Source organism: Vipera berus (genome assembly GCF_964194415.1).
Source record: "Vipera berus genome assembly, chromosome: 1".
NCBI lineage: Eukaryota > Metazoa > Chordata > Lepidosauria > Squamata > Viperidae > Vipera > Vipera berus.
Genome location: NC_138202.1, coordinates 223,367,992 through 223,395,934, shown reverse-complemented (window position 1 = coordinate 223,395,934; position 27,943 = coordinate 223,367,992). Strand labels below are relative to the sequence as shown.

Genomic DNA, 27,943 nt, shown 5'->3' with positions numbered 1-27,943 from the left:
CGGGGGTTGATTGTTAGGAGGCTGCAGGCTGGATTCCCCCCGGCAGTTGGGCTCTGGGGAGAGGATGGGAGGCCTTGGAGGGGGGGTGGGCACCCCCGATGTCTGTTTGGCCGCTGTCTTGCTAGCCTCAAAGGCAGTGGCCAGAGCTTGCATGGCTGTCTGGAGAGCCGTTGTAACAGTTTTGGCTGGACAGACATCATTGCTATCATAGCATTTTAGGCTTTGTGGTGGGGAGAACTCAGGATTTTGCATGCTGCCTTGCTCGGATGCCAGGAATTGCATGTCATTCAGGCTGGATGCCAGGGACTGTTGGCTATTTTGGTTGGATGCCAGGGAGTGCTGGCTTTCCAGACTTAAAAAAATCAAGTCTTTGTTAGATTTAGTGGGGGCCGCCATCTTGTTTCCTGTTCCAGACCACGTGGGCGGAGCCATCTTGTTTCCGCTTGCCCCAGGAAGCTGTAGCTCACAGCTGGGGGGGCGGGTTCGCGCCAAAAGCCTTGGGGTCCCGGGGTCACTAAGGGAGGCGGGCGCCATATTTGGGGGCCTCGTGGTCTCTAGGGAGAGGCTCACCAGGGGTTCTAAGGCTTTCTGAGCTGTTCCCTGGGCTGCCCCTCCCTCCTCCTGCATTGCAAGGATCTCTTTAAGCAGCTCTTCACGTTCCTGTGCAGTCAGTTTACTCACGCGGCGTTTGGTCTCAGCCAGGTCCGTCTCTGCAGCATGTGAGCAGCCTTGGACAGTCTGTAATCCTTCTATGCTCTCCTCTGTGGCGTTCAGTTGTAGAGAGGCATGTGAAGGGGTCCTAGACGCTCTGCTGGATCCTCTGACGGGATGAAGGCCATTTGTGCTTTCATCTGCAGCTGAGGTTGCTTCAGGGACTGAAGTCTTGGATGTAGGCAGGGAGGCTGTCTTCGATCGATGACTCCTGGTCACGATAGTAGAAGTCCTGCCATCTGTTATAAATGGATTGGAGCCGGGTCCTCCAGACATCTTATTGGTTAGTTCCTGGCTGGCTTGGAAGCTTTCCTTTAAACCATCCTCTGACTACCAACTTGTAAGGTGGACTCACAATGAATCATTAAAGGAGCTCCCAAGCAAAGGCAGAACGCAGAGATGCAATCATATTAGTTTTATTCATGATAGATCAAAGAGAAAGAAATACTTGGCATGAAAGCATTCATGCCTGCATGTGAGAGAGAAATAAAATAAAACAAAACAAGCTAGGATTACATGACTAAACTAACTAGGAGTAGAAGCAGAACAAGAAGCTGGAAAATGGAGAACAAAGAGCAGCCCCTCGTGCAGAGGTATTTATGGGGGGTCTTGGCCCCTCCTTGACCATAAAACTCTCTCGCCAATGGGGCTGTGGGTCTGGGACCCTTGGCTCATCAGTGGAAGCAAAAAAGTCTCTTTGCCTCCATCTGATGACCCTTTTGGGGAACTGCCAATGGCTGGCACTAAACATCTAACAATTCCTGCAACTGTTCTTCATATGTTTTAGCTCCCAGTTCCCTAATCATCTTTTTTGCTCATCTCTGCACTCTTTCTAAAGTCTCAACATCTTTTTTTTTGTCATGGCAACTAGAACTGGCTGCAATATTCCAAGTGTGGTCTTACCAAAACATTAGAAAGTGGAATATCAAACAACTATTCGGGTGGAGGGGGAGGGGAGGAGCCAAGATGGTGGACAGGCAGCAAAGGCTGTAAAGAGCTCCTCCAAAAGTAAAGTAAAAGTGGTATTAACACTTTATCTGATCTTGATTCTGTCCCTCTATTAATGCAGCCTAGGACTGTGTTGACTTTTTTGGCAGCTGCAGCACACTGCTGGATTCATTTCTGATTGTAGGGAATTCTGAGGAATGGAAAGCAGGCGGAGGAGAAAGAGTTGAGTTGGACTAGGTGGGCAGCCTTCACATAAAGTTTCCCATGATTTTTGTGCTCTCAAATATCAAAGGACGAAAAAACTTCTCATATATAGATCTTTCTAAGACTGAGTTATATTGTTAAAAAGAATTATTTTTGTGGAATGGTTTGATATCTCTACTCAATATCAAAGGGGCTCTTCTTACCAAGATCAGTCTGTTCAAGAATTCAGAATTACAGAGACAAAGCAGAAACTCAGCCCTGACAGGCTTGAAGGGCTAAACCAGTTAGTCTATTATTTAAGAACTGCATAAATATTTCACTAAAAAACAGTCAACATAAAAGAAAGACTTTGATCATAATGGAACCTTTCAAACAAAACTGACGTATCAGAAAGGTTTAATCAATTTTCTTGGGTTACAGTCTTAGTTAGATGTTTTAGTCCCTTATCCCAAAAAAATCTATACTTTTAAGAGTGAGCTCACAGAAGCTGCCGTAACGATGATGGAAATTACTTTTGTAGAGTATGATCAAAAGGTTATGATGGTTTTGCTCTTCTAAAAGGAGTAGTGCTTGTTCTAAATTGTATAAACAAAGTCAGTAATGGTGCGGTGTTTCTTAAAGACCATGGAAACCAAACAATGTATTTCTAATTAGGAACAGTTATGATTCTTTCTGTAAATATGTGCATATTGAATCATGCTTATGCATTTATACGTACATGCTCTCAACTGTTAGATAGAGCTAGCAGTGTCTGAACTCAGTTTCAGGCCACAGCATGAAAATACTACCGTGTTTCTCTGAAAATAAGACCCACCCAGAAAATAAGCCCTAGCCTGATTTTTAAGTGTGTACCTAATATAAGCCCTACCCCAAAAATAACACTGGGGGGATGGTCATGGCCAGTACAGGAGGAAGTGAGTGCACGGGGTTGACAATGTCCATCCGCAGCCACAGCCCACGCAGCGCAGGTAAGTCCGAACATGGAGGCCGAGGTGGGGAGACAGGCGATCCAGCCGTGCTGCACAGCTGCCTGGCTGGTGGGAGGGTTGCAGGAGGCTTGCGTGGTGGCACCGGCAGCAGGCAGAGGCTCAGGGGGCAGGCAAGCGATCCTGATGCACCGCCCACTCCATCCCACTGTCTCAGCTTGCACACAGCAGCGTCATGGCTGGTGGCCACGCAGCGCATCTGGATCGCCTGCCTGTCCCCCATTCCTCTGCCTGCTGCAGGTGCTGCTATGTGAGCCTCCCGCGAGTCATGCAGCCATATAGCACGTCCGGATTGCCTGCCTCCCCCCGCCTCTATCTCCGTTCTCAAACTTGCCTGTGCTGCGCCAAGGGCTGTGACTGCTACTGGACACTGTTGGCCCTCACACACTTGTGCGTGCACTGGGGGTGGGGTGCCCAGCTGGGCTGATCACCCTGATACTGTGTTTCCCTGAAAATAAGCCTTAATGCGTCTTTTGGAGCAAAAAAAAATATAAGACTGGGTCTTATTTTCGGGGAAACACAGTAGCTATTAGAAAAAATAGCCCTGTTATTCTTTTTGCTAATATTGTGCTTCTGCACTGGCCCAAGCACAAAATCTGAAGTAGCTCTCTTCAGACACAGTCTGAGCAGCTAATAGGTAGCATTGTGTGTAGCTAAGAGGTGTGTTCTACAAAACATAGTTTCAGAAATAATATAGCATAGCACACTTGCACACCCAACTATTTATTTATATCACACTTTTATTACTTTTACACATAACTCAAGGTGGCAAACATCTTCCTCCTATTATCCCCACAATAACAACCCTATGTGGTGAGTTGGCCTGAGAGAGTGTGGCTGGCCCAAGTTCACCCAACTTATTTTCATGGCTAAGGCAGGACTCACAGTCTCCCAGTTTCTAGCCTGGTGCCTTAACCACTACACCAAAGTATCTCTCTTTATATTCTTCTAATCAGATCCCAGTCAATAAACTGCAAAGTAGCTTCCAGTATTTAGATCACTTAGTCTTAAATTCTGATCTCGTACTCATTTTACACACAGATCTTCCTAATAGGGAACTGAATGATGTAAAACAGAGTAAAACAAGGCTGGAAGTAATAAAATTCAAAGGCTTTTTAAAACAAAAGTGAGTACAAGTGTAGAGACAAAACCTGACTTTTTTGTAAGATCTTTTGAAGCTGAGGTGCCACTAATTAGGCTCTACATCAAATATATAGTGCTATGCTTTCAAAATCACTTTCAGAGAAGGAATAAAATGGAGACATGTTGAAAGGATTGGTAGAGAATACATGTATAGCATAGTGGGTGGATTTTACATTCTTAGATAAAAAGCAGAAACCCATAACTTCAGGACTGAACTTCAGTTTGGAAGGCAAAGTCTGGGACCTCTTCATTCATGCATAGATATATACAGTATTTGCTTCTAATAAGGCAAAGAAATTGCATGGAGAAAGTTTTTTTTTTTACTATTCAGTAATTCCTTTTACCATTAGAATATGAGCTATCCACAAGTGGAAGTTATTTAAAGATCAAAGCAAAAGACAGTAGATAATTGAGTGAGAATCTATTGCCATGGCAGGATGAAAAAAAGAAATACACCATTAAAATATTTTTCACTTACAATAGCTTCATTTGCCAGCTTGAATGGCACTATTCTTGAGTTCTTGTTGTCCTCAGAGCTTGCTTGTTTTTCTGCAGATGCTTTGTTATCATTTTAGATAACATCAGTGCATGGAAGGGCAAAATTTGCTGGTTGTTTATATGCAGTGCTTTTTTTGTAAAAGAAAAAGGTGCTGGAACTCTGAGGGATATCTGAGGGAACACCTGCTGCCAGCATCAAGTTCCCTTCGTCCAGTGCGCTCCCACAGGGAGGGTCTTCTCAGGGTGCCGCTGGTAAAAGATTGCCAGCGGGTAACACCCAGGGGGAGGGCCTTCTCAGTGGGTGCGCCTGCCCTCTGGAACCAGCTGCCCGTGGAGCTGAGGACTGCCCCCGACCTCCGTTCATTCCGCCGGGACCTGAAGACCTGGCTCTTTGAGCTCTCTGGCCCAGGCTGAGAATTTTAATTTTAATTTTAATTGGGGGCTTTTACTTTTTCAGGGACTGTTGTAATTTTTTTTAATCGTTTTTAACTTTTGTATTTCTTGTTTTAATTACCCTGTAAACCGCCCTGAGTCCTTCGGGAAAGGGCGGTATACAAATCTAATTAATTAAATAAACTCACACATGTCATACAACCTGCCTTGCCTAACCTACAAGGTTCCATCCAAAAAAGTTGCCGGAACTCCGTTCTATGAGAAAAAAAAGCCCTGTTTATATGTATGTTTCACGCTGGAGAAGTGCAGCCAGATGGTAATCAAAAAAGGGAAGGTAGTTAAGACTGACGTGGTGGAACTACCAGTGAGACACATAGCAGACCTTCAGACCAACTACAAGTATCTTGGTATCCCATAGTCACATGGGAACCATGGTGAAGAGCCAAGGAAGACAGCAATATCCAAGTATTGCTACACAAAAAGACAGGTCCTGAAGAATAAGCTCATTAGGAAGAATAAAGCCCACACCATCAACACGAATCCCCTGCAGTCATCAGATATCCTACCACTATAATGTGCTGGCCAAAGGAGGGCATAAAAGTTGCTGATGTGAAGTTCTAGCAGGTCTCACAATGTATGGAGGTTTCCATGCTTAATCCAACAACTAGAGTCTGCACACAAGCCAGAAAGAAAGGGTCAATGCTGTTTTCCTGAATGAAACCAAGAGCATCAATGCGTACATCATTCACAGCATCACACCCAAGATGGCATCCAAAGATGAGCTCCTGAGACAATGCGTGAGGCAACAGCAGACATGGAAGGAAGATCAAGCACAGGAAGTACCATGACAAACAAGATTTTCCATGGGATAAAGTATTGACAGATGAGTGAGGTGGGTGACATTGAGAAATTGTATCAAGGGCTGGGCTATGAACAGCATCAAGGCACTGATCATGTTAGCACAAGAACTAAACACCAAATCTATACAAGTCTGGGTCTGTCACACTAGACAGGATGCAAAATGCAGATTATGCAGAAAGTCTTCAAAGACAGCCCAACACATAATACTTACATGGGTGTAAGATGCAGGAACAGCGTACAGTGAACAGCACAACCAAGTAGCTGGCATTGTATACAGGAACATATGCACAGTGTAGGGGCTAATGTAAAGGTTCCCCCGCACATGCGTGCTAGTCGTTTCCAACTCTAGGGGCCGGTGCTCATCTCCATTTCAAAGCCGAAGAGCCAGCGCTTGTCTGAGGATGTCTCCGTGGTCATGTGGCCAGCATGACTAGATGCCAAAGGCGCACGGAACGCTGTTACCTTCCCACCGTAGTGGTCCCTATTTTTCTACTTGCATTTTTATGTGCTTTCGAACTGCTAGGTTGGCAGAAGCTGGGACGAGTAACAGGCACTCACTCTGTTATGCGGCACTCGGGATTCGACCCACCAAACTGCCGACCTTCTGACAAGCTCAGCGTCCTAACCCACTGAGCCACCGCGTCCCTAGTGTGTAGGGGCTAAATCCTCCCAATTCCACATGGGAGAGTCCACAGAAGATTATGGAGAATAACAGAACTAAGATCCTTTGAGACTTCCAGATCCAGACAGCCAGGTACAGGCCAATCAACCAGACATCGTGGTAATAGTAGGGAGCAGAAGACAGCAGTAGTGATAGTAACATAAGGCGACAGCAATATAAGGATGGAGGATGAGAATAAAGGCCTGAAGGAGGACCAAGAAAGGAAGTGAAAAATAAAGTGCTCCCAGAGGTGATAGGAGCACTTGGGGCTGTGATTCCTAAGCCGGGAGAATGGCTCCCAACTCATCCCACGAACAACCTTAGAGCACTCTATCCAGAAGAGCGCATTGTTAGCAGTAGCTAAGATACGGCACAGAACCCTCAAACTCCCAGGTTTCTGGGAGGTTCCTGATCCTTTATCTGGCTCTGTGTCCTGCTTATTGACTGTTGGCTGCTGGAGAGGATGTATTTTAGACCACTTTTTTTCTTCCTAGACTTTTGATTGTATCTTTTAAATGGTATGTGAGTGAGTTTTATCAGTATGTCTGTTGATGAGTGATTTGTTAGGATGCCTCCATGAACTCACACAAGCCAGGAACTCACTAGCATTTTAGATCTTGTTTTATCTAAAAGGTGACACTTTTCTAGCTGAAATAAGTTTGAATTCATCAGTGGGTAGAGAGATTAATGCATTTTCATCATGTCTCCTAATGGCCAGTTGTTATTCAGGGATGTATCTTATCCATCTAGTAATTAATAGTATGAAATCAAAAATGATGGGTTTTGGCAGGAAAGGAAACATAATAAGTGATTTTAAAATTCCTATAAAATAAGATAGGTTGGATATTTTCTTTATCTCAGTTTTTCTCAGCTAAAAAGGGACTAGCTGAAGGCAATTGCATGTCTTTAAATCTTGAATAGGTTGTTTAATTAAAGGGATCTAGGTTCACTTACAATCATGAAAACTTCTAAGGCAAAGATGCTGTTCTTGCTGACCTTTAGTGTCAAATATGGAGTTTTGCTACAATTAAGGGAATTGAAACAGTCCAAAATCATTTTCTATATTTAATCTTAGGAACATCAAGAGTTTCCCTAGCAATGCCATCAGAGTCGAACTCAGATTGCCTACTAAGATGAACTCAGAAGCCCACTATTTTATTCTGTTTAATTACTGGGTTAGGTTAACCCAAACAATTGGAGATATGCTTCCTCTGATTTATTTAAATGAGCAGATGGTTAAAAAACCTTGACAAATCCTAGTTGCATAATATTTGCCAAACTGACATTACCAGATGGCTCTGGTATGGAGATCTTTCACTGTATCTATCATTAATATATATTTTCAGACAAAGAATATTACATGTTAAAGGACAGATGGACATAGAAGTTCTGTTGGTTAGGAAATCAATGAAATGGCTAGCTAGAATTAAATGCAATAGAAGAGGATATTTGCAGCTCAGAATTGAACTGTGAGGTTCTTGGTGATCTTTGACCTTGGCTGTTTTCTTGCAGACATTTCATTATCCTGCTAAGTAACATCCTCAGTACTTCAAAGGAGAGGGGTTTGCTCTCTGTTTATATACAAGTGGTGTGAGTGTTCTTGGTGGTTCCTTGATTAAACTGTTGTTTACTATTTGAAATAAGCAATGCCCCAATCACAGAATTTGGTAGTTCCTTGATTGGGGTACTGCTTATTGTTTGATTGTTGGTCTAGTATTAATCTTGGTGTTAATCTCTACTTATCTACGATGATTTCTGGCAAGGAAGTATTATGGAGTTTTAGTTTTGATTGTCTCTTTTGAATGGTATGTAGAAATTGTTTATCTCTATGTGCCTATTGATGGCTGATTTGTCTGAGTGTCAGACTTCCGGTCTACTATGTTTCCCCAAAAGTAAGACCTACCCTAAAAATAAATCCTAGCTTCATTTTGGGGGGTGCCCTAATATAAGCCCTACCCCCCAAATAAGCCCTAGGGCAAGGAACACACCTAAAAATCAAGCTAGAGCATGGGTGGGAGTGTAGAGCTGCCCCAGGCACCCTGCACCCACTTACCTTGCAGCCAGGCCTCTCTTTGCCAACACACTTCTTCTGCAGTGCCCCCAGGCCTACATTTCGCAGTTAGGCCTTTCTGGAAGGCCTCTGTAGCCAAGAACCAAGCTATGGACTGAATCCATTGCTCGGTTATCAGCTGCAGAGGCCTTCTGGAAAGGTCTGATTGCAAAATGCAGGCCCAAGCTCCATTCTGAGCTGCAGAATGAAGCTGTTCCTTCAGCCGCAGAAAAAGTGGGCTAGCTGGGCAGGACTGTTGGTGCCGGAGGTGACTGGAAAAGTCAGCAGCCCTCCCCCCAAAATAGGACCTGGTGCTTCTTTTGGAGGCAAAAAAAAGACCGGGTCTTATTTTCGGGGAAACACAGTATAGCATTTCTGGACTTAGCCTGTTCTAAGGAACTATCAACTCACAAACAAACAGTAAACAACGGCCTAATCAAGGAACCACCAAGAACACACCCACCCACACTGACAGGGCAAGTCACTGGTATATAAACAGAGAGCAAACCCCACTCCCTTCTAACACTGATGATACAGGGCAGTCATGTCAAACTCACGACGTCACATGACGTATCGGGACTTTTTCCCCATTGCCGGCAATGGGGTAGGCATAGTTTCGGCGTGATGCATCCCACCTTGCGGGCCAGCAGTTTGACCTGCCTGATATAGGGTAATGGGTACTGGGTATTGAAACATCTGCAAGAAAACAACCAAGCTCAAGGAGCACCAAGAACTTCACAATAATTAAATCCCAATGTCAAGAAGAAAAGTATTTGTCCTTTCAATAAAAAGTGATGATCGTATAACCTTTACTTATGTCTGATTTGAGCAAATGTGTACAGTGATGCAAAAAGGCAGATTCCCAGTTATCCCATTGCAAGATAGACTTTATTTGCAAACCAGGTGAAATACTGCTAAGCTTGTAAGCCGCCCTGAGTCTTCGGAGAAGGGCGGGATATAAATGGAATTAAAATAAAAAAATAAATAAATAAATAAAATAGCACATCTGCCACATTACACATTAGAATGCTGGTTGTAAGCTAAATATAGGGATCATTAATTATTTTTGTTCCTTGATGATATGAGGAATTGGAATGTTAAAAGTACATTGAATTTCCTCTTAAAGGTACCAACTCGATTGTGACACAACAGATTGCTTTCTTTGCAGTTAGGGCAGCCAAGTTAAAGGGAAAAGTGAATCTGCCCAACATGACAAATTACATAATTTCTGTATGTTCTAAGACAGGGGTGTCAAGCTCAATTTCATTGAGGGCTGCATCAGCATTGCGGTTGCCCTCAGGGGGCCGGGTGGGTGTGGCCTGGGTGGGCGTGGCCTACTGGGTGGGTGTGGCTAAAGTGCGTATGGCCTACTGGGTGGGCGTGGCCAGCTCTACATTGTTCGCATCAAGGGTGCCTATGGGGGCCTGGGCAGGGTTGGGACAGATCTGAGGGTCTCTGGCAGAAGGAGGGTCTCTGGGCCAGGGCCAAGGCAGTGGGGGCCGTTCCCTCACTGTTTCCAGGATGGCTTCACGGGCCACAGGAAACCACTTCGCGGGCCGGATCCGGCCCCCGGGCATTGTGTTTGACATGTCTGTTCTAAGAATTTGATTTGGAGCAAGTTTTTATACTATTTTAAAGAATTAAGTCATAGGTTAAAATATTTTAGACCTATTTATTTTGTAATTTATTAGTTTTGGAACATTTAATAATCTTCTGTTTTGAAATGTGTGAGTATATTACCCAGAAATTGTCTGGAGATTTATTCAGTAAACAATTTGCTTGCTGGCCAGTGTTCTATCCATTTGTCCTGTGTAGTGGCTGTTATAGTCCTTATATTGTTACGGTAGATAGTTCCTTTTGATTCTTTTCTGCTAACTAGATCTTTCAGTTTGCTTATTTTTTTGGGGGGGAGGAGGAATTTCATTGGTTTGTCTGCTACAGTGACCAGTACAAAAACTTTTTAATAGTCCATTGGTTATCTCAGGGATGCTTTGAATATATGTATGGGAAAATTATCCTTTTCATAGGCTGTGATGCCTATGTTATAAAAGGTTGTGTGCTAGGCCCTTTTAAATAAAGTTGCCTCAGTATCCATTGCGTTGGGAAAGATTGTATATAAATGGTCTGCTTTATTTGGAGTACTGCAGTGTATTTTTGCTTGACCGAATAATGTTCTGATGCAGCTCTTTTTGTGTTGTTTCAGTAGTGAAGCACTTGGTTACGATGGGCTATTTTTCAATATATTTGGGGTTGTTGCCTGCCATGGTTTCCTCTGCAGATCACAATATCCAGGAAAAATAGTTCTTGTTGTCTTCTTCTCTTGCAAATGTTATTCCTATGAAGACAAAAGTCCCCCCCCCCCAAAGAGGAAACCAGCTAGAAAGATTAAGTAGCTGTTGATGGTAACCTTGGCTACTCCAGACCCAAATCTAACTTGGGAGCAAGAATCCAAGCATAGCAATAGCAATAGCAATAGCAATAGCAATAGCAATAGCAATAGCAATAGCAATAGCAATAGCAATAGCAATAGCAAGCTCTCCTCTAATCTGCAGAAAGGTAAGCTTCAGCTGTTGCGGTAGGTGACGTTTCCACCTACTCTTCCTATTGCTGATTTCTTTAATTATTCCAATTTATAAATTAGGGGATGAATCACCACAGTATGTTTGGTGATTTGATTGTTGCCCAAGGCACATCAGATCACTCTGAACAAAAAACTAATGTAATGACCATTTACAACTAATTCAGGTCATGTGCAAAATTACCTCTCATTTCAGAATTAAACACAATAAAATTGTCCAAAATAAGCCTGTTTTTTTAAACCTCCTGACTAGCAACATTTACAATTTGACTCCAAACTCTCATATATTTATTCAGAACTAGGTCCCACATGAATCCAATAAAATGTTAATGTTAAGTTTGCAGTCCTGTATAAGCTTATCTGTAAATGAAGCCATTGGAATTCAAGAGTGCTTCTGTGCAAGTGGGTCGTAGAATAGCATTCAAAGTGTTTTAGGAATGTGCAATTTTCACATTATTTTCTTTACACTTGATTCATGTTCTCACTGTGATTCAAATGTAATTAAAAATTCAGATGCGCAAAGTTGTAAATCTGTAATTTGCTCAGACTAAATTAGCAAAAGGTGTTTAAACAATGAAGTTGGCTGATGATAAACAGCAGCCTAATGTTTCCTACTTTGATTTTTTTTCAGAACCTGTAGGGAAATCAAATTAATTCCTCTAGTAGCAGATTTAACAATTCTAATGAGCTGCCTTTAAAATCAATTTATATATTTATATCAGCTTTGGGAAAAAAATACTAATGTAAGATAGTGCTTTCTTCTACAGCTTTAATTTTGCCTTGCTTATGTTTTGAATTGTTCACCCATCAATCAAACTACTAAAATGGAGTCTCATTTGTATATTAATTATAAAAGCTCACAGGTTTAGTGATACCAGGTTCTGTTTTGCCTTTATAAGAAGTTAAAGTTAGGGCACTTTGTATAAATGGGATTGAACAGGACTCTTTAGGATTAAACAACTTTTCAAGAATTAAGTAGGTATAGTCTTTGCAATTATTTTGCAACCATAATTGCTCAAGAGGCTAATTACGGATTGAAAATTAAGTTTTATGCTTTTGTCTTGTTGCCAGCAAAAGTCTTTCAGACTATTGACCTCTAGACTCTATCACGTTAAATAAACAGTGAACTGAGAATATTCTCTATAAGCTATTACCAGGCATTTCCCACTTCTAATTCATTTTAATTATGTTTACTTTTAGAAGATTTTAAATTTGATAGTAATGGGAAAATCCTGGGAGATTTGTTTTATAGGCAAGTCTCACTGGTTTGCAGATAATACATTAACAAGACAAAGAATATCGAGTTCAAGCCCCTTGAAATAAGGATATTCAGACTATCTTAAAAATGATAAAATATGATAATTAATAAATCATTTTGCAGAAATGATACAAGGAAATTTTTCATTTTCCTAGAGCTCTACCAGTGTTATATCTCAGAAACACTGAAAGTATTTGCATTTGGACACATAAACTAATTCTGAAATCATAAATGAATAATTATTGCTTTACTGAATATGCATACTTGGTTGGAAATCCTATTGTATTCAGGAGAGCTTATTCCCTAGAGTTTCAAATTTGGAGACATATATTTTCTTAGTTTCTTGTTGAATAGAAACACACACAAATGTACACCCACAAACATTATTGCATAGTGCCTTGTGTGGAATTCTGTAGCTTGGAAAAGTATGACAGTCTTCAGCAGAGGTGGGATTTAAATACGTGTACAACCGGTTCTCTGTGTGGATACTGCTTCTGGAAGTCCTTTCTGGGCCTGGGCAACAAAAAATTAACAACCGGTTCTGCCAAAGTGGTACAAACCAGCTGAATCCCACCACTGGTCTTCAGGGGAAATAATACATATACTGTCAATTTCTTTTTTAGTTTTCTCTCCACTGTATTATGAGTGCTTGAGAGCTTATAAAACATCACCAGTGTACTAATGTTGACCATACATAACTAACACAAATTTCACTATTTCATTCATTTTTATAGTACTATTTATACAATACTTAGAATATCCTTTATTTAGAATATATATTTTTTTCTCAATCACCTTTAAATGAGTGTGCAAATAAAAATGCTCCTAAATACACTAGGTAATCTTTTATTGTGTTTTTTTTTAAATTCCATTTATATCCCGCCCTTCTCCAAAGACTCAGGGCGGCTTACAAGCTTAGCAGTAGCCTTCATTCTATGTATATGCCTGCTTATTAGGGCTTTCACACACACACCCAAGCGACATTATTACAAAGTCAGCTTAATTGCCCCCAACAATCTGGGTCTAGCAATAAAGTCTAGCAATAAAGAAAGAAATTTATATAAGTTCAACTACAACTCTGTCACCCAAAACTGAGAGTGAAAAGTATGTTCTACCAATCTATAGTTCAATATACCAAAAACAGATCAACTTGAAGGAATGACATCCAGAGACTCTTCCTGCTTTCATCAGCTTGTATTGCAATATTGCAAAACCAGTGTGTCACTCTGACCCACACCCAAGCCCCCACCAGATGCTCCTGAACTGAAGACATTCAATTACTTTCCCCCATAACTAGCTTATACAAAGCATTTTGGTTTCAGTTATTTAATAGTGGCTCATTCTGTATTTAAAAAAAAATCTAATGGTAGCAGTTACATAGTTCATCATATGCTGAATCTAGCCCTTGCTGTTGCTGTTTTTCCAGAAAATAATCTATGTATGCATAATGCTATCCCGGTGTCAAAGCAAACACAGCTAACTCAGCTTAGGAACTTCTACTTGGAAGTTTTCTTGGCAAATAACACACTTTCACAAAAGAAGAATAGGACATGTGCGTAAAAAATATTTAAGGCCCAGATTTTCCACTCACCTCTATATTTGTGTTCTTCCTGTATAAAGATGGGATACAATTAGTATTACTTCAGGATAAATAACATGTATGGAATTATATATCAACAAGTTCTCTGCTTTTTTAAAAAAATACATGTGGAAGGGTTGTTCTGTTTTTAATTTACAGATTAATCTTTTTTTTTAAAAAAAGGAATGAAAAAGTGAACAAGTGAAAGGAGAAAAAGAATATTTTACACAGAGATATAATACAGTAACAGTGAGTGTACAAAAGGATTATTGAGATTGTACAGATAGTGCTCAGTATATCATTGATGAGAAAATAGTAATAAACAAAGCACAAAGAATTTGAATCTCCTAGCTAAGTCAAAATCTCCACTATTTTTCTTTTCTTTTTTTTAAAAAGGAAAAACTATTAAAACATTACAAATACTAGTTTCTAACTTCATGTTCATCTCTTGTTGAAAGAACTTAGTGCACAGCCTTCAGCTAACTAGTGTATAAAAATGTAAAGATTAACAATTTTGGAAAGAAATGGAAAAAAAACCCTATATAATAGCAGAATTTTTTGTTAAGCAAAAAAAAGTATGAAAGTGTAATAACATTTTCTTTTGGCTCTACAGGTAAGCACATTAGACTGGATACGAGCTGAAAAAACCTATAACCTCTGTGAGGTTCTATTTAAAATTCACAAGGTAGGTAAGTTATGAATAACAAAATATTCAATATAGAAGATTATGTTAATTATTTACTGAATTAAAACCTAGTCAGAATAAATTTAGCCAATATTAGCAGTAAATTGTTGTGATTTTGTATAATGCAAAAGTGACATTGCCCTTTTGTATCGCTTTCATCTGGTAGTTTTATCCATAGCTTAGTCCTAGAAAAATGTTTCATGCAAAAGTTCTCACTGTTGATGGTATTTCTGGGCAAAAGGGTCTCATGTAAACTGAAGAACCAACAGAATAGTTGCCAATCAGAATAAATAGGATAGATAGCCATGAACTCCCGAGCTAACTCAGATGATCCCCCCAGGGATGGTAGATTGAAGTCACCCAAAACCATAAGTTTGGGGAACTCAATCACCAACCCTGAGAGGATGTCGAGAAGCTCAGACAGGGCTGCTGCTGCGCGACTAGGCGAAAAGTACACCAGCAGCAAGCCCAACTGAGCTCTAGGGCCACATCTCAGGAGGAGGGACTCACACCCGACTATTTGGACAACTGTGGCCTCCTGCGGACATAAGGTCTCCCTCACGACTACCGCCACTCCTCTGCCCCTACCCTGAGCCCGAGGCTGGTGCAGCACCCAGAAACCCGATGGACAAAGATCAACCAGAGGGACACCGCCCTCTGGGCCCAACCAGGTCTCTGTAATGCAAGCCAGGTCCTAATAACCTAATAATACAGTACTACAACTAATATCACCTAGCTTGCATGACAGACTTTTTAAATAAATTGTTTAAGACTGTAAAACACTAAAACAGTTAATATCACCAATACATCTGCTCTTCCATTCTGTTATTTTTTTCTGGGTTTCTTTAACCACTTAGCCAGATGAAAACTTCTGGAAACTTAAAAATTAAAAAAAATTTGTAACCTTTTTGCTAGTATAGATTTTAGATTTATAAAGAGAGAAGGTAAAGGTAAAGGTAAAGGTTCCCCCGCACATGCGTGCTAGTCGTTTCCGACTCTAGGGGCCGGTGCTCATCTCCGTTTCAAAGCCAAAGAGCCAGCGCTTGTCCGAGGACGTCTCCGTGGTCATGTGGCCAGCATGACTAGACGCCAAAGGCGCACGGAACGCTGTTACCTTCCCACCGTAGTGGTCCCTATTTTTCTACTTGCATTTTTATGTGCTTTCGAACTGCTAGGTTGGCAGAAGCTGGGACGAGTAACAGGCGCTCACTCTGTTACACGGCACTCGGGATTCGACCCGCCAAACTGCTGACCTTCTGATCGACAAAGCTCAGCGTCCTAACCCACTGAGCCACCGCGTCCCCCTAAAGAGAGAAAGGAAAGATTAAACTTTATACTCAGAATATTAGCAATTCCTCTTCTAAACTGCTTCCCCATGAATGCTTCAGAAGCCATTAGTAGATCAGTTGGCCTCTTTTTAAAAATATACATAATTTTCCATATTGTTTCATGCTTCCTCCTGCCTACGTATTTTGGCAAAGTTAATAACAACACAATAAAAGAAAATTCTAACACTGGATGTTATTTTGGTGAGTGAAAAAAATGGAAATAAATTGCTCAGCATTCACTACTTTGTGTTTTTGACATTTTAATAAATGAATACTGAATTGTCAGTCTTCATGAATACATTAACTGAAATACAAAAGCGTCGGTGTGCAACTTTAGCCTCTCTTCCCTTAACATTTCAGTATAAATGATAATGAAGGAAACTTAAAGCAAATCAATTAAGTTGGGGTAAATGTGGTTTTCAAGAAAGATTAAGGTTTCCCCATTACAAATTCAGGTTCCATTTACTCTTTTAAGCTGTTTTCTGTTCTGAATAAGAAGCTGATCTGTCCTCCGCAAACCAACTTTTGATTGAATTCCTGGTGGACCCTAAATATCTCCAATTGCTCCTCCGCCCCCCCCCAGCCCTTTGCAGGCAGTTATAGAGGCTCTTTAGCTGTGGAATTTCTCATTGGCAGTTCAGCAATAGATAGTATGGTCTCCGTTTCTCTATCAGTCATGAAATATCAGTGCACTAAATCTCTGAGAATCTGTCCGCATAATTCTTCTGCTATTGACTGCTCCAGGTGAAAGGTCCTCCAAGTGATGGTTGACTTTTGGTGTCTTCATGGACATATTCAAACAGCTTTCTAGGCAACAGTACAAAAGTTGCTTGAATTGCTTTTTTTCCTAAGATATTTTTTTCACTTCTTTGTCTACCTCAGAGGTACTCAACCTTTTGGGCACCAGGGACCATTTCCATGGAGAGACGTTTTTCCATGGACCAGAGGATGTGTGGTTTTGTGTACTGCCTGCATCTCATAGATGGAGCTTTGCTTGTTTGTGCGGACCAGTTGCTGGCTGGTATAGCTGACATCTCTGTTAGTCTTCCATCCATCTATAAGCAGTTTCTAACTCAGCCAGTTGATGCCACCTATTCTAAATCCATTGATGATTTTTCTTTATTAAATTGGCATAGCTTATTGTTAGTACCTTCATATGACTATTCCATGGCTAATGGTTCTTTCCCCTGCCCCATGATTCTCTCCCAAAATAATAATGTGAAGCCCTCCCATGTTCAAATTAGAACATATTCTGATCCTTAATATTTAATATTACAGTACACAGTATTTACTGTTATTCAGAAGCATGTATACAGAGGCTAAAATACATCTGTAGAACAGACAACACTGCAAATATATCTTTCCAAATGTATTCTAGTCAGTATTCTAGGGAGAAATTATGGCCTAGGGCCACATAATTTTGCTGAATTTGTTAATTTGAGTGGCCCCCAATGTAGTCAGTGGTGAGGAATGCTGGAAACTGTAGTTCATTTCCAGACTACCATAATAGATTCTTCATGGCATCATTAATTTACTAGCGTCTTAAAACCAGTAGTAAAAGTGGTTTTAAGTCTAAATGAACATCCTGAGGTCTCTGCTATTGGGGTTTTCTGCTCATTATCACATATTGTTAAGCTTCATTCTGACAATCTATATCATTAAGGGTCATCAAGATTAGTCAACTTGTAGTATTTATCTCTATTTATAATTTTTCATAAATCTTTCTTTCCCATTATTTTTAAGGCCTTGGCCTTAAGTTAGCATATATATGCTTCATGAAATGGGGCCTGGAAATAGGAATGGGCCTCTTTGCTGTCCTGTTTCCAAAAGCATGGCACTTTAAAACTGAAGAAGTGGAAATACTGAAAATGTGGCTTAAAGTAGTTTGGAAGGTGATTTGTTCTTGGTTTTTAAAATCAAACCTAGTGTTTCAAGTTGGATAAGGTCCTGTCATAACAAGGGAAAAGTTCCAGGTTTGAGTTCATTTTCAAAACCATTTCACATCCACAAGTAGCATAAACTGCATCTAATTTAAAAAATGCAAGACTGGGATATAGAAAATGAACACTTTCTCCTCCAGCTTGGCAAGCACCTTACTTAACTTTTTCTCAGTGCCAAGTCACACACTATAGGAATCTGATCTGGTGAAATGTGGATTGAACAATATTAGCCCAAAGAGAGACATAGGTAAAGGTAAAGGTTCCCCCGCACATGCGTGCTAGTCGTTTCCGACTCTAGGGGCCGGTGCTCATCTCCGTTTCAAAGCTGAAGAGCCAGCGCTTGTCCGAGGACGACTCCGTGGTCATGTGGCCGGCATGACTAGACGCCAAAGGCGCACAGAACGCTGTTACCTTCCCACCAACACACTCTCTAAAAAAAATTATGATATGGTGGTCATGGATTATACTGAACTCTCAGATCTAATTTAATCACATTGTATAATTTCACATGATATTTGCAATTAATACAGTATGTTGAAATTCTTTTCCATATGGGAAATGAATAGCATAAATATTCATAACACTTGACATTTATTCATTTTGAAATGGCACATTATATATCAGCACTGAACAACGGTTCTCTCTGTGTATATGCATATACTAACCCCGAGATGAACTAAATTTGTTTTTTCTTATTGACAGCTAATATTTTATGCTTTTTTGGATAAGAGGATAGATAGAGGAAGTGATTCCACTATTTTTTTTAATTAATGGTAAATTTTCCCCACAATTCTGCTTCACAGTTACCTGATTATGAACATGTTTAAACGAAGTAATCTGTAATAGTAATTACAGCTGATAATTAAGAATTTGGCTTGCTTAATTTACATGATTTTAGGTGGATGGTTTCTAAAAAAAGGATATTTTTATTAAAATCAATCAGCATGAAGATTTTGTTTGCTCCAAGCAACAGTGTTAACATTGTTACAGCCATATAGCAACATATACAGTATGAGTGTAAATATACGGTACCTTCATATTAATTTTCTTGCTATTTGTCATTTTAGCATCATAAATTAGATGTTCATTCTAATTAAGCAGTATTTATCACGTCTGAATTAGCAGCATGTTAGTTTCATCCCATTTTAGAAATGGCCTACAGATTTATTTGTTTTACTTAGCATTCCTTCCATCACATCTGTACGCCATTAATTTCAATTGGACAGCGCAGTTCTGTTGAAAGTGTCTTTCCTTAGATTAAAATCAACTGCTTTATAGTCGTAGTGGTAGTAACTGTAAGCTATTTTGCACTAATCAGGGAATATTTTAAGGTTGCCTTCTATGCTGCTAGTAGGCTTTTAATAAATAGTAGTAGTCTGAAAGGAGAAACTTCATCAAGACTATAAAAACATAGTTTAGACTTCTCCTTTTTCTACAGGATATTCGGAGTTTTTTTTTAAAAAAAAACTTGGCTGGTACTCAGTTTACCTTCTGCTCTAGCTGCTGCTTCCTAGCTAAATAGAAAAGGCTCTGGTGAGGAAGACTTCAGTACTACATCCCATATTTAATGTGGCTCTTGGGCCATTTTAAATAAATAAAGTAGATATCCTGGAGCAAGAATATATTGTTGCATCAAGATTAATATATTGTTTCATTTTCCAGTAAAGATTTAAATCCATACCTTCCCAATCTACAATTTCAGTATTGTGTGCAGAAAATGAAAGTGAATCAAGACCACTAACCAGATAGATTGATTATAAATGTATCACTTGGATACATGCTGTGGTGGGATTCAAATATGTGAACAACCGGTTCTTTGTGTGGATGCCGCTTCCAGAGGTCCATTCTGGGCCTGGGCAACAAAAAATTAGCTAACAGTTCTGCCGAACAGCTGCGAACCGGCTGAATCCCACCACTGGATACATGTGTATAAGTGTCTCAACCTGTCTCTGCCGTTGAAAGGAGAACTGCCTAGGCCAGGGGTCTTCAAACCTGGCCCTTTTATGACTTGTAGACTTCAACTCCCAGAATTCCTCAGCCAGTGGAATGGCTGAGGAATTCTAGGAGTTGAAGTCCACAAGTCATAAAAGGGCCAGGTTTGAAGACCCCTGGCCTAGAAGGATGTCTAAAGACTGCATTGGGTTCTTTTCCACCCCCTTTGTCTTCCTTTGCATGAAATGTTACAACAGTTGGAATGTATTTATTACTCTGATGTGCTTCAGTCTAGTCAACATATGACTTTCTGATGCTGACAATCTCCTTTGTTTTCCAATAAGAAGGGCAAATCAGGTGAATGAAAGCCACCAAGAAGTATTTCTCTTTTAGCAGAAATCTACACCCTTCAAATGTTAATGGATGGTGTTTTCCTATGAATCTTAGCATGTGATTGGTAGGCAGATAGGTAGATTAGGACCGAATACTGGAAATTCCTCCTTTGGAAAAAATGAAAAGAGCTGTGGAACAGGAGACCCACTATAATTTCTCAATTTAACAATGTGAAATATCAGCATGATTCTGATGCAAGAAGGCTGACACTCAAACATCCATAACGTATTTCTACAGAATCAAATTATTCTCATTCTACTTTAGATGAAATATCTTCAAAAATATATCTTTCAGCTCTGGCTCAATAATGACTGTTGGCTACAAGCAAATTTATATTTGGGTATTCACCAAGACTATGAACTTGAAAACCAGAGGCCATATTGTTTCAGTGTTGTGGTTGGACATGGCAAGAGTCATTATTTCAATGTGGAACTGGGAAGTGAGCTGGCAATATGGGAGAAATCATTTCAAAAAGCAATCTTTTTGGAAGTTCAGAGAACAGGGGTAAGTGATGGAAAAAATATATCTTCCACTTGAATAAATGTTTAATGTATTTTGTATATGTTTAACTTTTGTATGAGTCCTGCCTATATGTGTGTGTGTATGGGGGAGGGGGGAGAGATACATTCACATTTAGACAAGGATTAGATTGTTCAAACTGAGTATTTAACAAGTTCTGATGCCATATGACCATCTTCAAGCTCTTTATAGTTGAGGAAACTACTATTATCACAATTGCAGTGTATTATAAATTTGATAATGACAAATGAATTATCCAATAGGTGCTGTTCTGTTGATAGAAGACATCTGTCAATGGAATGAGAGATGTTTTTCACTTGTTTTCACTTTCTTCTGCCATCTCCTAGAGAAACTGCCTCTTCTTCAAAGCAGATGTTGCTTTTTGCAGAGGACTCAAAGAATAACATACTTCCGTGTTCTTTTTTTGTAAAAGTATTTCTTTATAAAGCTCAGTTTTTTGGTAGAGAACAAAGCCTACAACTCATTAATTAAGCCCAATAAGTTAACTCTGATTTTATGGGTCAGTTAAAAAACATTATTTTACAGATTTACTGCACTTCAGTCTGGCAAGTTTCATGTGGGAAATTGAAATTTATGGTACCTTCTTAATCTGAATTCCCATAGAAAATGACAAATCTATCCATAGTAATCTTGACTAATGTACTGTTCTTCTAACTTCATTTTAAGTTTGCTATAGCTGTTTTAGGATACTGTTATTGATCTATTTTCATGGCTTTTACAAGTAATCTCCATAACTAAAAAACAGCTGTGTTTGTGTGTACACACACATACAAACATACATATAAATATTTCTGAAATATTGGTACATTCTGAACGTCTATGGGGATTCTCAGTCATCCAGGTCATAGTTTTGAAGAAAAAGAATGTCACTACTTTTTTCAATTTTACATTTTATTATGGTGGGTTGCAGAGTTAGCCAGATGATTAGACTTGATTTGGCATTTTTGTCCACCTATCGAGTCCTTGCCAAGGACCTGGGATAGGCAGATGTTGTTATTTAATAATATTTAGGGCATTGGATATATTCTGTTCTAAGTAAAGCTGCCTTTTGCAATTGATTTACTGTATGGTGATTTTGTCAACGGTGATGTTGTTCAAGTGGTGCTCTAGATGTTTTGGGAATTTACCCAAGGTGTCTATTATGATTGGAACTATCTTGGCTTTATTTTGCCCACGATCATCCTATTTGCAAGCCTTTGTATTTTGTGATTTTCTCCAGTTCTTTTTCTTCTCTTCTGCTGTTTTGAAGTATTGCAATGTCCACTCTTAAACTATTATTGATTAAAAAAAAAATTCTCAGTTTTCAACTTTATTATTATTAGCCAAAAGACCCAAATTACAGATATATTTAAATGTTTGGCCAATGGTAAAACAGTTTAACAGATAAAATAAATTGATAAATATTACATAAAACCTTTATCAATAAAGACCTTGTTTAAGATCTGTTGTAAAATTCACAACATAATAAAACATGATCCATAAGTTCAAGGTCAATTACAGGGATAAAATCTTTGAGACACAGGAATCTTTTGAAAGTTACTATATAACACATTTGACAACAAAACAACAGCTATTGTACATTCTTTAAATCTAAACTGCTACAGTATATAGGGAGCCAAAAAGTATAATTGAAATTTCTTCTAAAGGTCAAGGCTGAACATGGAACTTTGGTGTTTCCCATTAACTCCTGCACTGAGTTGTCAAATAATATTTTTGTATTACAATAAAATTTCAGTGTCATGCTCTGGAAAACAAAGAATCAAGATTAATTCCAGTTTGATCAATCTTTTGGGGCACCAGTTTGAACTACCTATCTACATAAAAATAATTTGGGACGTCAGGCAGCAATCTTTCTTTGTTTTTGAAAAACTATCACGGAAACCAAAATATAATTGTACTTTGCCAGCCTTTTATTTTCACAGGGCATGGGCCCAATTTCCACAAGAATATCAGAATTGGGAACATAACTTGGAACCTTTAAAAGAACTCTTAAGAACCTGCAATTGGGTTATGTTATTGTTGGCAACAGTAATCCAAACTCAAGTTTCATAGGGGATTTAAGATGAGATTTTTGTGCATTAAAAACTTGTATTGCTATAGTAATATAAAATCTCTACTGCCACGCCACCCCTTTTGGCTAAAGTATCAAAGCAAAACTATGACTGAGAATGACTGAATAAAGATCCAGTTAACTAACATTCTTGACTTACCATATGATGTTGAATTTTCCTGCTATACTTTTTGATTTTTTTTTAATCAAAAACCAAAAATCTAGTTTTATTATACTTGATTATCTTGCCAGTATTTGACTACAGCCTCAAATTAGTGTTTCAGTCTGGTATGTGAAATAAGAGCAGTATCATCTGGAAATAATGAAGCGCAAATTTTCCTTTTCTCTGATAAGAATTTTTTTTTATTATATATGCTGCAATAATCTGAAAAAATGCAATTTGCAGATTGTGTTTGTGGTATCAGGTGGAGGAGTATGGGGCTCAGGAAAGCATGATAGGCTTTGTCTAGCAGTGAAAAAAAGAGTGCAGGAAATTGTGTGGGACAATTTTTCCACTCTAGAAGTTAGATATGGCATAATACCAAGGAAGACAAAACTACGGGGTTTTTTTTTTCATCTTTTCTAATCATGTGGATGCAGTGCTCTACTGTGATACATCTTACTCACTATACTTTGGATTCAATCCTTCTCCACAACCTGAAATCACCATTTGAAGGTGGTTTGCAAGCGACCTTGAGTAAATTATCAATTGCAGTTTGTCACATGATTTCAGGAAATGTTCAGAGATTGCTGCTGTCTTTTATATTTTAAATACAGGGAATCCTCAATTTATGACCACACTTGAGCTGAAAATTCCTGTTACTAAGTGAGACAGTTGTTACCTCAGTTGTGCCCCATTTTTACAACCTTTCTTGCCACAATTGTTACTTGAATCACTGCAATTGTTAAGTTAGTACCACGGTTGTTAAGTGAACCTGGCTTCCCCATTGACTTTGCTTGTCAGAAGGTCGCAAGAGGGGATCACATGACCCCAGGACACAGCAACCATCATAAAAATGAGCCAGTTGCCGAGCATCTTAATTTTGATCACATGACCTTTGGGACACTGCAACAGTCATAAGTGTGAAAAACTGTCATAAGTCACTTTTTTCAGTGCCATTGTAACTTCAAAGGGCCACTAAACAATTACATGTATAAAAACATTTATATTTTAAGCTGTCAAATATTGGACCCACTGGGTCCCATACCTTCCTCCCCACCTGCCATCACCTGTCGGTTACTTACCTTTTGAAGATCTCCTTCTGGAAGCTCCAGAGATTGTGTTGAGGAAGGAGAGCAGGTCGCTCTGCCCTTCAGCCTCCCTGCCAGCTATGTGGTTCTGTCCCCAGAAGAAGGCACCATTTTGGGAGCGGCTGCAATGATGGGGGAGAGAAAGCCATGGTGGCTGCTGAGGCATATCTGCAGTTGGTCATAGCTTTTAAGGGGTCTGCTGTAATTTTGAATAGCCACTAAGTGACCAGTCGCAAGGCAAGGACTACCTGTATCTGTAAATCTGTATCACTGACAGCTATTTCTAAACCCTCTCTAACTCTCCCTTAGAATTAGGCAATGGTATTAATTATGCTTGGCTGATATCAACAAATAAAAGCTTAGAATCATAAGGTTTAAACGAGCTGGAGATCTCCTAATGTAAATCAAATTAAAAATATCAAATATGATCCCGCCTATAATTGATCTAATTCAGCATTCATTTTTTATGCAGTGTGACTACTTGATGGTCATTTGATATCAGATCTTTATAGGGAAATCAAGCACACCCTGTTATATGATAATCACAATTGAACTCTTTGCATATTTAACTGTGAAGACATACTCTGAGATTTACCAAAAATTGTTTTGATCAGTTCAGTTAATGTCACCATATCACACAACACTAAATTCTGTATAAGCTGACAACTTGTTATATCCTTGTCAAAATGTTGATGCTTCCAATTTTAAATTCATAATAGTGAAGACATAGCAAATGATAAATCCGGGCAAGGTTACATATTTTGCTGGGAAAACCAGCAACTATCTTGCTGGGAAACCCAAAGAAAATAAAACTGGGTAATAGGTTCTGTAAACTCGGTGAGATATGAATAGCAGTTAAATAAGACCAGATTTATGTGGTCATTAGAAGATAATGATCTGTTCATTCCTAGAAGAACGACTTTAATTACACAATTAAGGTTTAGATTGTTTTCATTATGCATAGGAGCGTATTACAAATTCAGGTTTCTCAGTCATTTCTTTCTCCATTATGAAATCCGGTTTGCTTCCACTCTAATTTTAGAAACCCCTAGTACTGTGAGTTACACAGATGTAGCACACATCTTATGTTTCAAAGTTAAACTTCTGTATTTGTTTGGTAATTTGCAATTTACTTGGATTTTTCATCAGTTACAAGATCAATAATACATTAAAATATATAGTGAGAATGTGTGCAACACAAAATATTTCAGCTATATTGAAATGGAAAACAGGGTATTTTTTAACACATAGGAATGGTATAGTGTAATCAAAGAATTCCAAAACATGTTAAGATTATGATTGTGTTCCAGTAAGTCAGTTTCAGCTCTTAGCAGTTACATACCATAGTTTTTTTTTGTGGGTTTTTTTTTTAACCAAGTCCTTCAGGTCTTAAAATAGTGTAGTCGTCTCTGCTGTAAGCCCTTGTTGATGACAATCCTCTTTTTTGTTCTTTCCTTTCTTCAGAGAGCTAACTCTTCATATAGCATGTTCAAAAACTTTGATATTTTGAACATTTGTGCCTCAAGTAGGATTTGTTCTGTGATCCATTTGTCTGTTTTCTTGGCTATCCATGGTATTCTCAGGTGTCTTCTCCAACACCAGAGTTCAAAAGCACCAGTGCTTTTTCAGTCCTCCTTGTTCAAAGTGCAGCTTTCGCTTCCACAGAAGATCATGGGGGGGGAGTGGGCTAATGCCTCCTTAAGTAACACCAGCTGCCTGCAATTAGTGCAGGTTCGCATCCCACCAGGCTCAAGGTTGACTCAGCCTTCCATCCTTTCGAGGTAGGTAAAATGAGGACCCAGATTGTTGGGGGCAATTAAGCTGACTTTGTAATAATGCCTCTTGGGGGGGGGGGGGCGAAAGCCCTAACAAGCAAGCATATACATAGAATGAAGGCTACTGCTAAGCTTGTAAGCCGCCCTGAGTCTTTGGAGAAGGGCGGGATATAAATGTAATAAAAAAAATAAAATAAAAATAAAATAAAAACACTGCCGACATGATTCTCATCTTTGTACGTAAAGATGCAACCTAACGTCTGAGTATATTTCTCAAGGTCTTCACTGCTATATTACCGAATATTAGTCTGCAGTTTATTTCTTGTCTGCTTGTTCATTGTTTAATAACTGATCCTAAAAGGCAGAAACTGTTCACTACTGCAGAATCTTCATTGCCAAATTTTAGTTCGGTTGCTGTGCCTATTGTTTTGTTTTCTTTATATTTAACCTTAGCCTGTGCTTTCTTTAAGAGAGCCATTTTGGTGTACTCGTTAAGGCAGCAGGCTAAAAACCAGGAGACCACGTCCCGCTTTAGGCACAAAGCCAGATGGATGACCTTGGGCCAACCACTCTCTCTCAGCCTTAGGAAGGAGGCAATGGCAAACCAGTTCTGGGGAAAAAAACTTGCCCAAAAAACAGTCTCCAAGAATCAGACATGATTGAACAGAAGGAAAAACATTGTTTTCATTATACTCCTTTCATTACAGAGCTTGCAAATTATTTGCATTTTCAGCTATCAGAATAGTGCTATTAGCATACATGAAGTTATTGAAGCTTCTTCCTCTAATTTTAAACCCATGCTCATCTTCTTTAATTGGTATTTAATATTCACTTCAAATCAGCTGGGGTAATGGTATGTGGTTTAACTCTGGCAGCAGCAGAATAGAGTTGGCGTGACTTTCTTGGTCCTATTTGCTTTCAACCAGCTGTTAATACCATTGATTGCAGTTTTATTTCGAACCATGTCCCAAAGTTGGGAGTAGGTGCCAATATGCTTCGCCGGTGCTCCTCCTTTCTCTGGTTTCTATTCCACTCAGTCAGTGGAAAACATGAAGCCGGAATTCTTGCTTTGTGAGGTTTTTCAGGTTTAGAATTCTCTGCCGCTATTCAATGTGAACCCAAGGCCCTTGGGTGAAGTCATCTGTTAGCTTGGATCGTGCATCAGTCAATATCACTGAAGGTGGAGGATGGGAAAACCAGACAGGAACTTTCCATATACAGTTCGCTATTTACAGTGACAATATATACAGTCACCTATGCTTAACAAGTTGTCAATTTACAGTTCCATGCAAAGAGTTTCAAATGGAGCTTTTTGCACTGTCCTACCTGTCCCTCGCTCACTTATGCAACTACTTTCTGTGATCTCACTTTAGAGCTTGCTGGCATTCTAGAGAGGAGAATGGAAAAAAAAGGAAAATAACTCTTTTCTGGGCTTCTTGGATTCCAGCACTTTTGTCACGTTATCTGCACTGACATCTGGTCTGTTGTTCAGAAACTACAGTTCATTCAACAAATCTCTCTCTTGGGTCCTGCTTGTTCCCGCTGGGCGTCCAGCTGCAGATTTCTCCTTTTTGATCCACACAGGATCATGAATCCATGCTATATAAAAACAACTCCAGCCAACAACCTCCTCCTCCATTACTTGATGCTTCTGTGCTTTTATATTTTTACAACTATAAAGCAGTTGTGCCTGCATCTGGGTGTTTTAATTAAACACAAAGCTTTTGGTGTCTGTATAACACTGAGCCTGGTCCACGGTGGTTGGGGTGGGGGGGGCAGGGAGAGAGCTTTAACCTTGAGGCCATTGCATAATCCCAAGTCTGTCAGGATACATCTTAACCCTGATCAGAACAGGCAATGCTGTCAGGATCCTTTCCTAAATCCTGGAGACTCCTGGGTCTGGTCGGGAAGGCCCAGCAACCTAGCAGGCTGAGTGGCTTGGGATACAAGGGTCATTAATTTCCAAAGAATTTCAAGTACTAGTTTTTAGCTCAGTTGAGTTACCCCAGATCGAACACATGTGTAATTTGGGGGAATCTTCCTGGTCTACTGGCTCTTCTTTGATGAGCACTTCAGCTATATCCAGGAAGATCTTTGTGTAGCTACATCTAGCCTGCCAACTGCACTCATTTTTGAATTGGTATGTCCCTTTTATGCCTTGGTTATTTTATTTGGACTA

The 27,943-nt window shown here is 39.5% G+C and overlaps 1 protein-coding gene across 1 annotated transcript in view; it reads left to right on the top strand.

The window, feature by feature from the left end:
• Positions 1-27,943, top strand: part of SNTG2 (syntrophin gamma 2) — a gene marked incomplete at both ends in the record, with an annotated part of 260,611 nt that overhangs the window by 221,488 nt on the left and 11,180 nt on the right. Inside the window, 2 exons of the mRNA XM_081314298.1 lie at positions 14,484-14,555; positions 20,443-20,652. Of these exons, the coding sequence (XP_081170424.1) occupies positions 14,484-14,555; positions 20,443-20,652 (282 nt within the window). The remainder of the gene's footprint in view (positions 1-14,483; positions 14,556-20,442; positions 20,653-27,943) is intronic.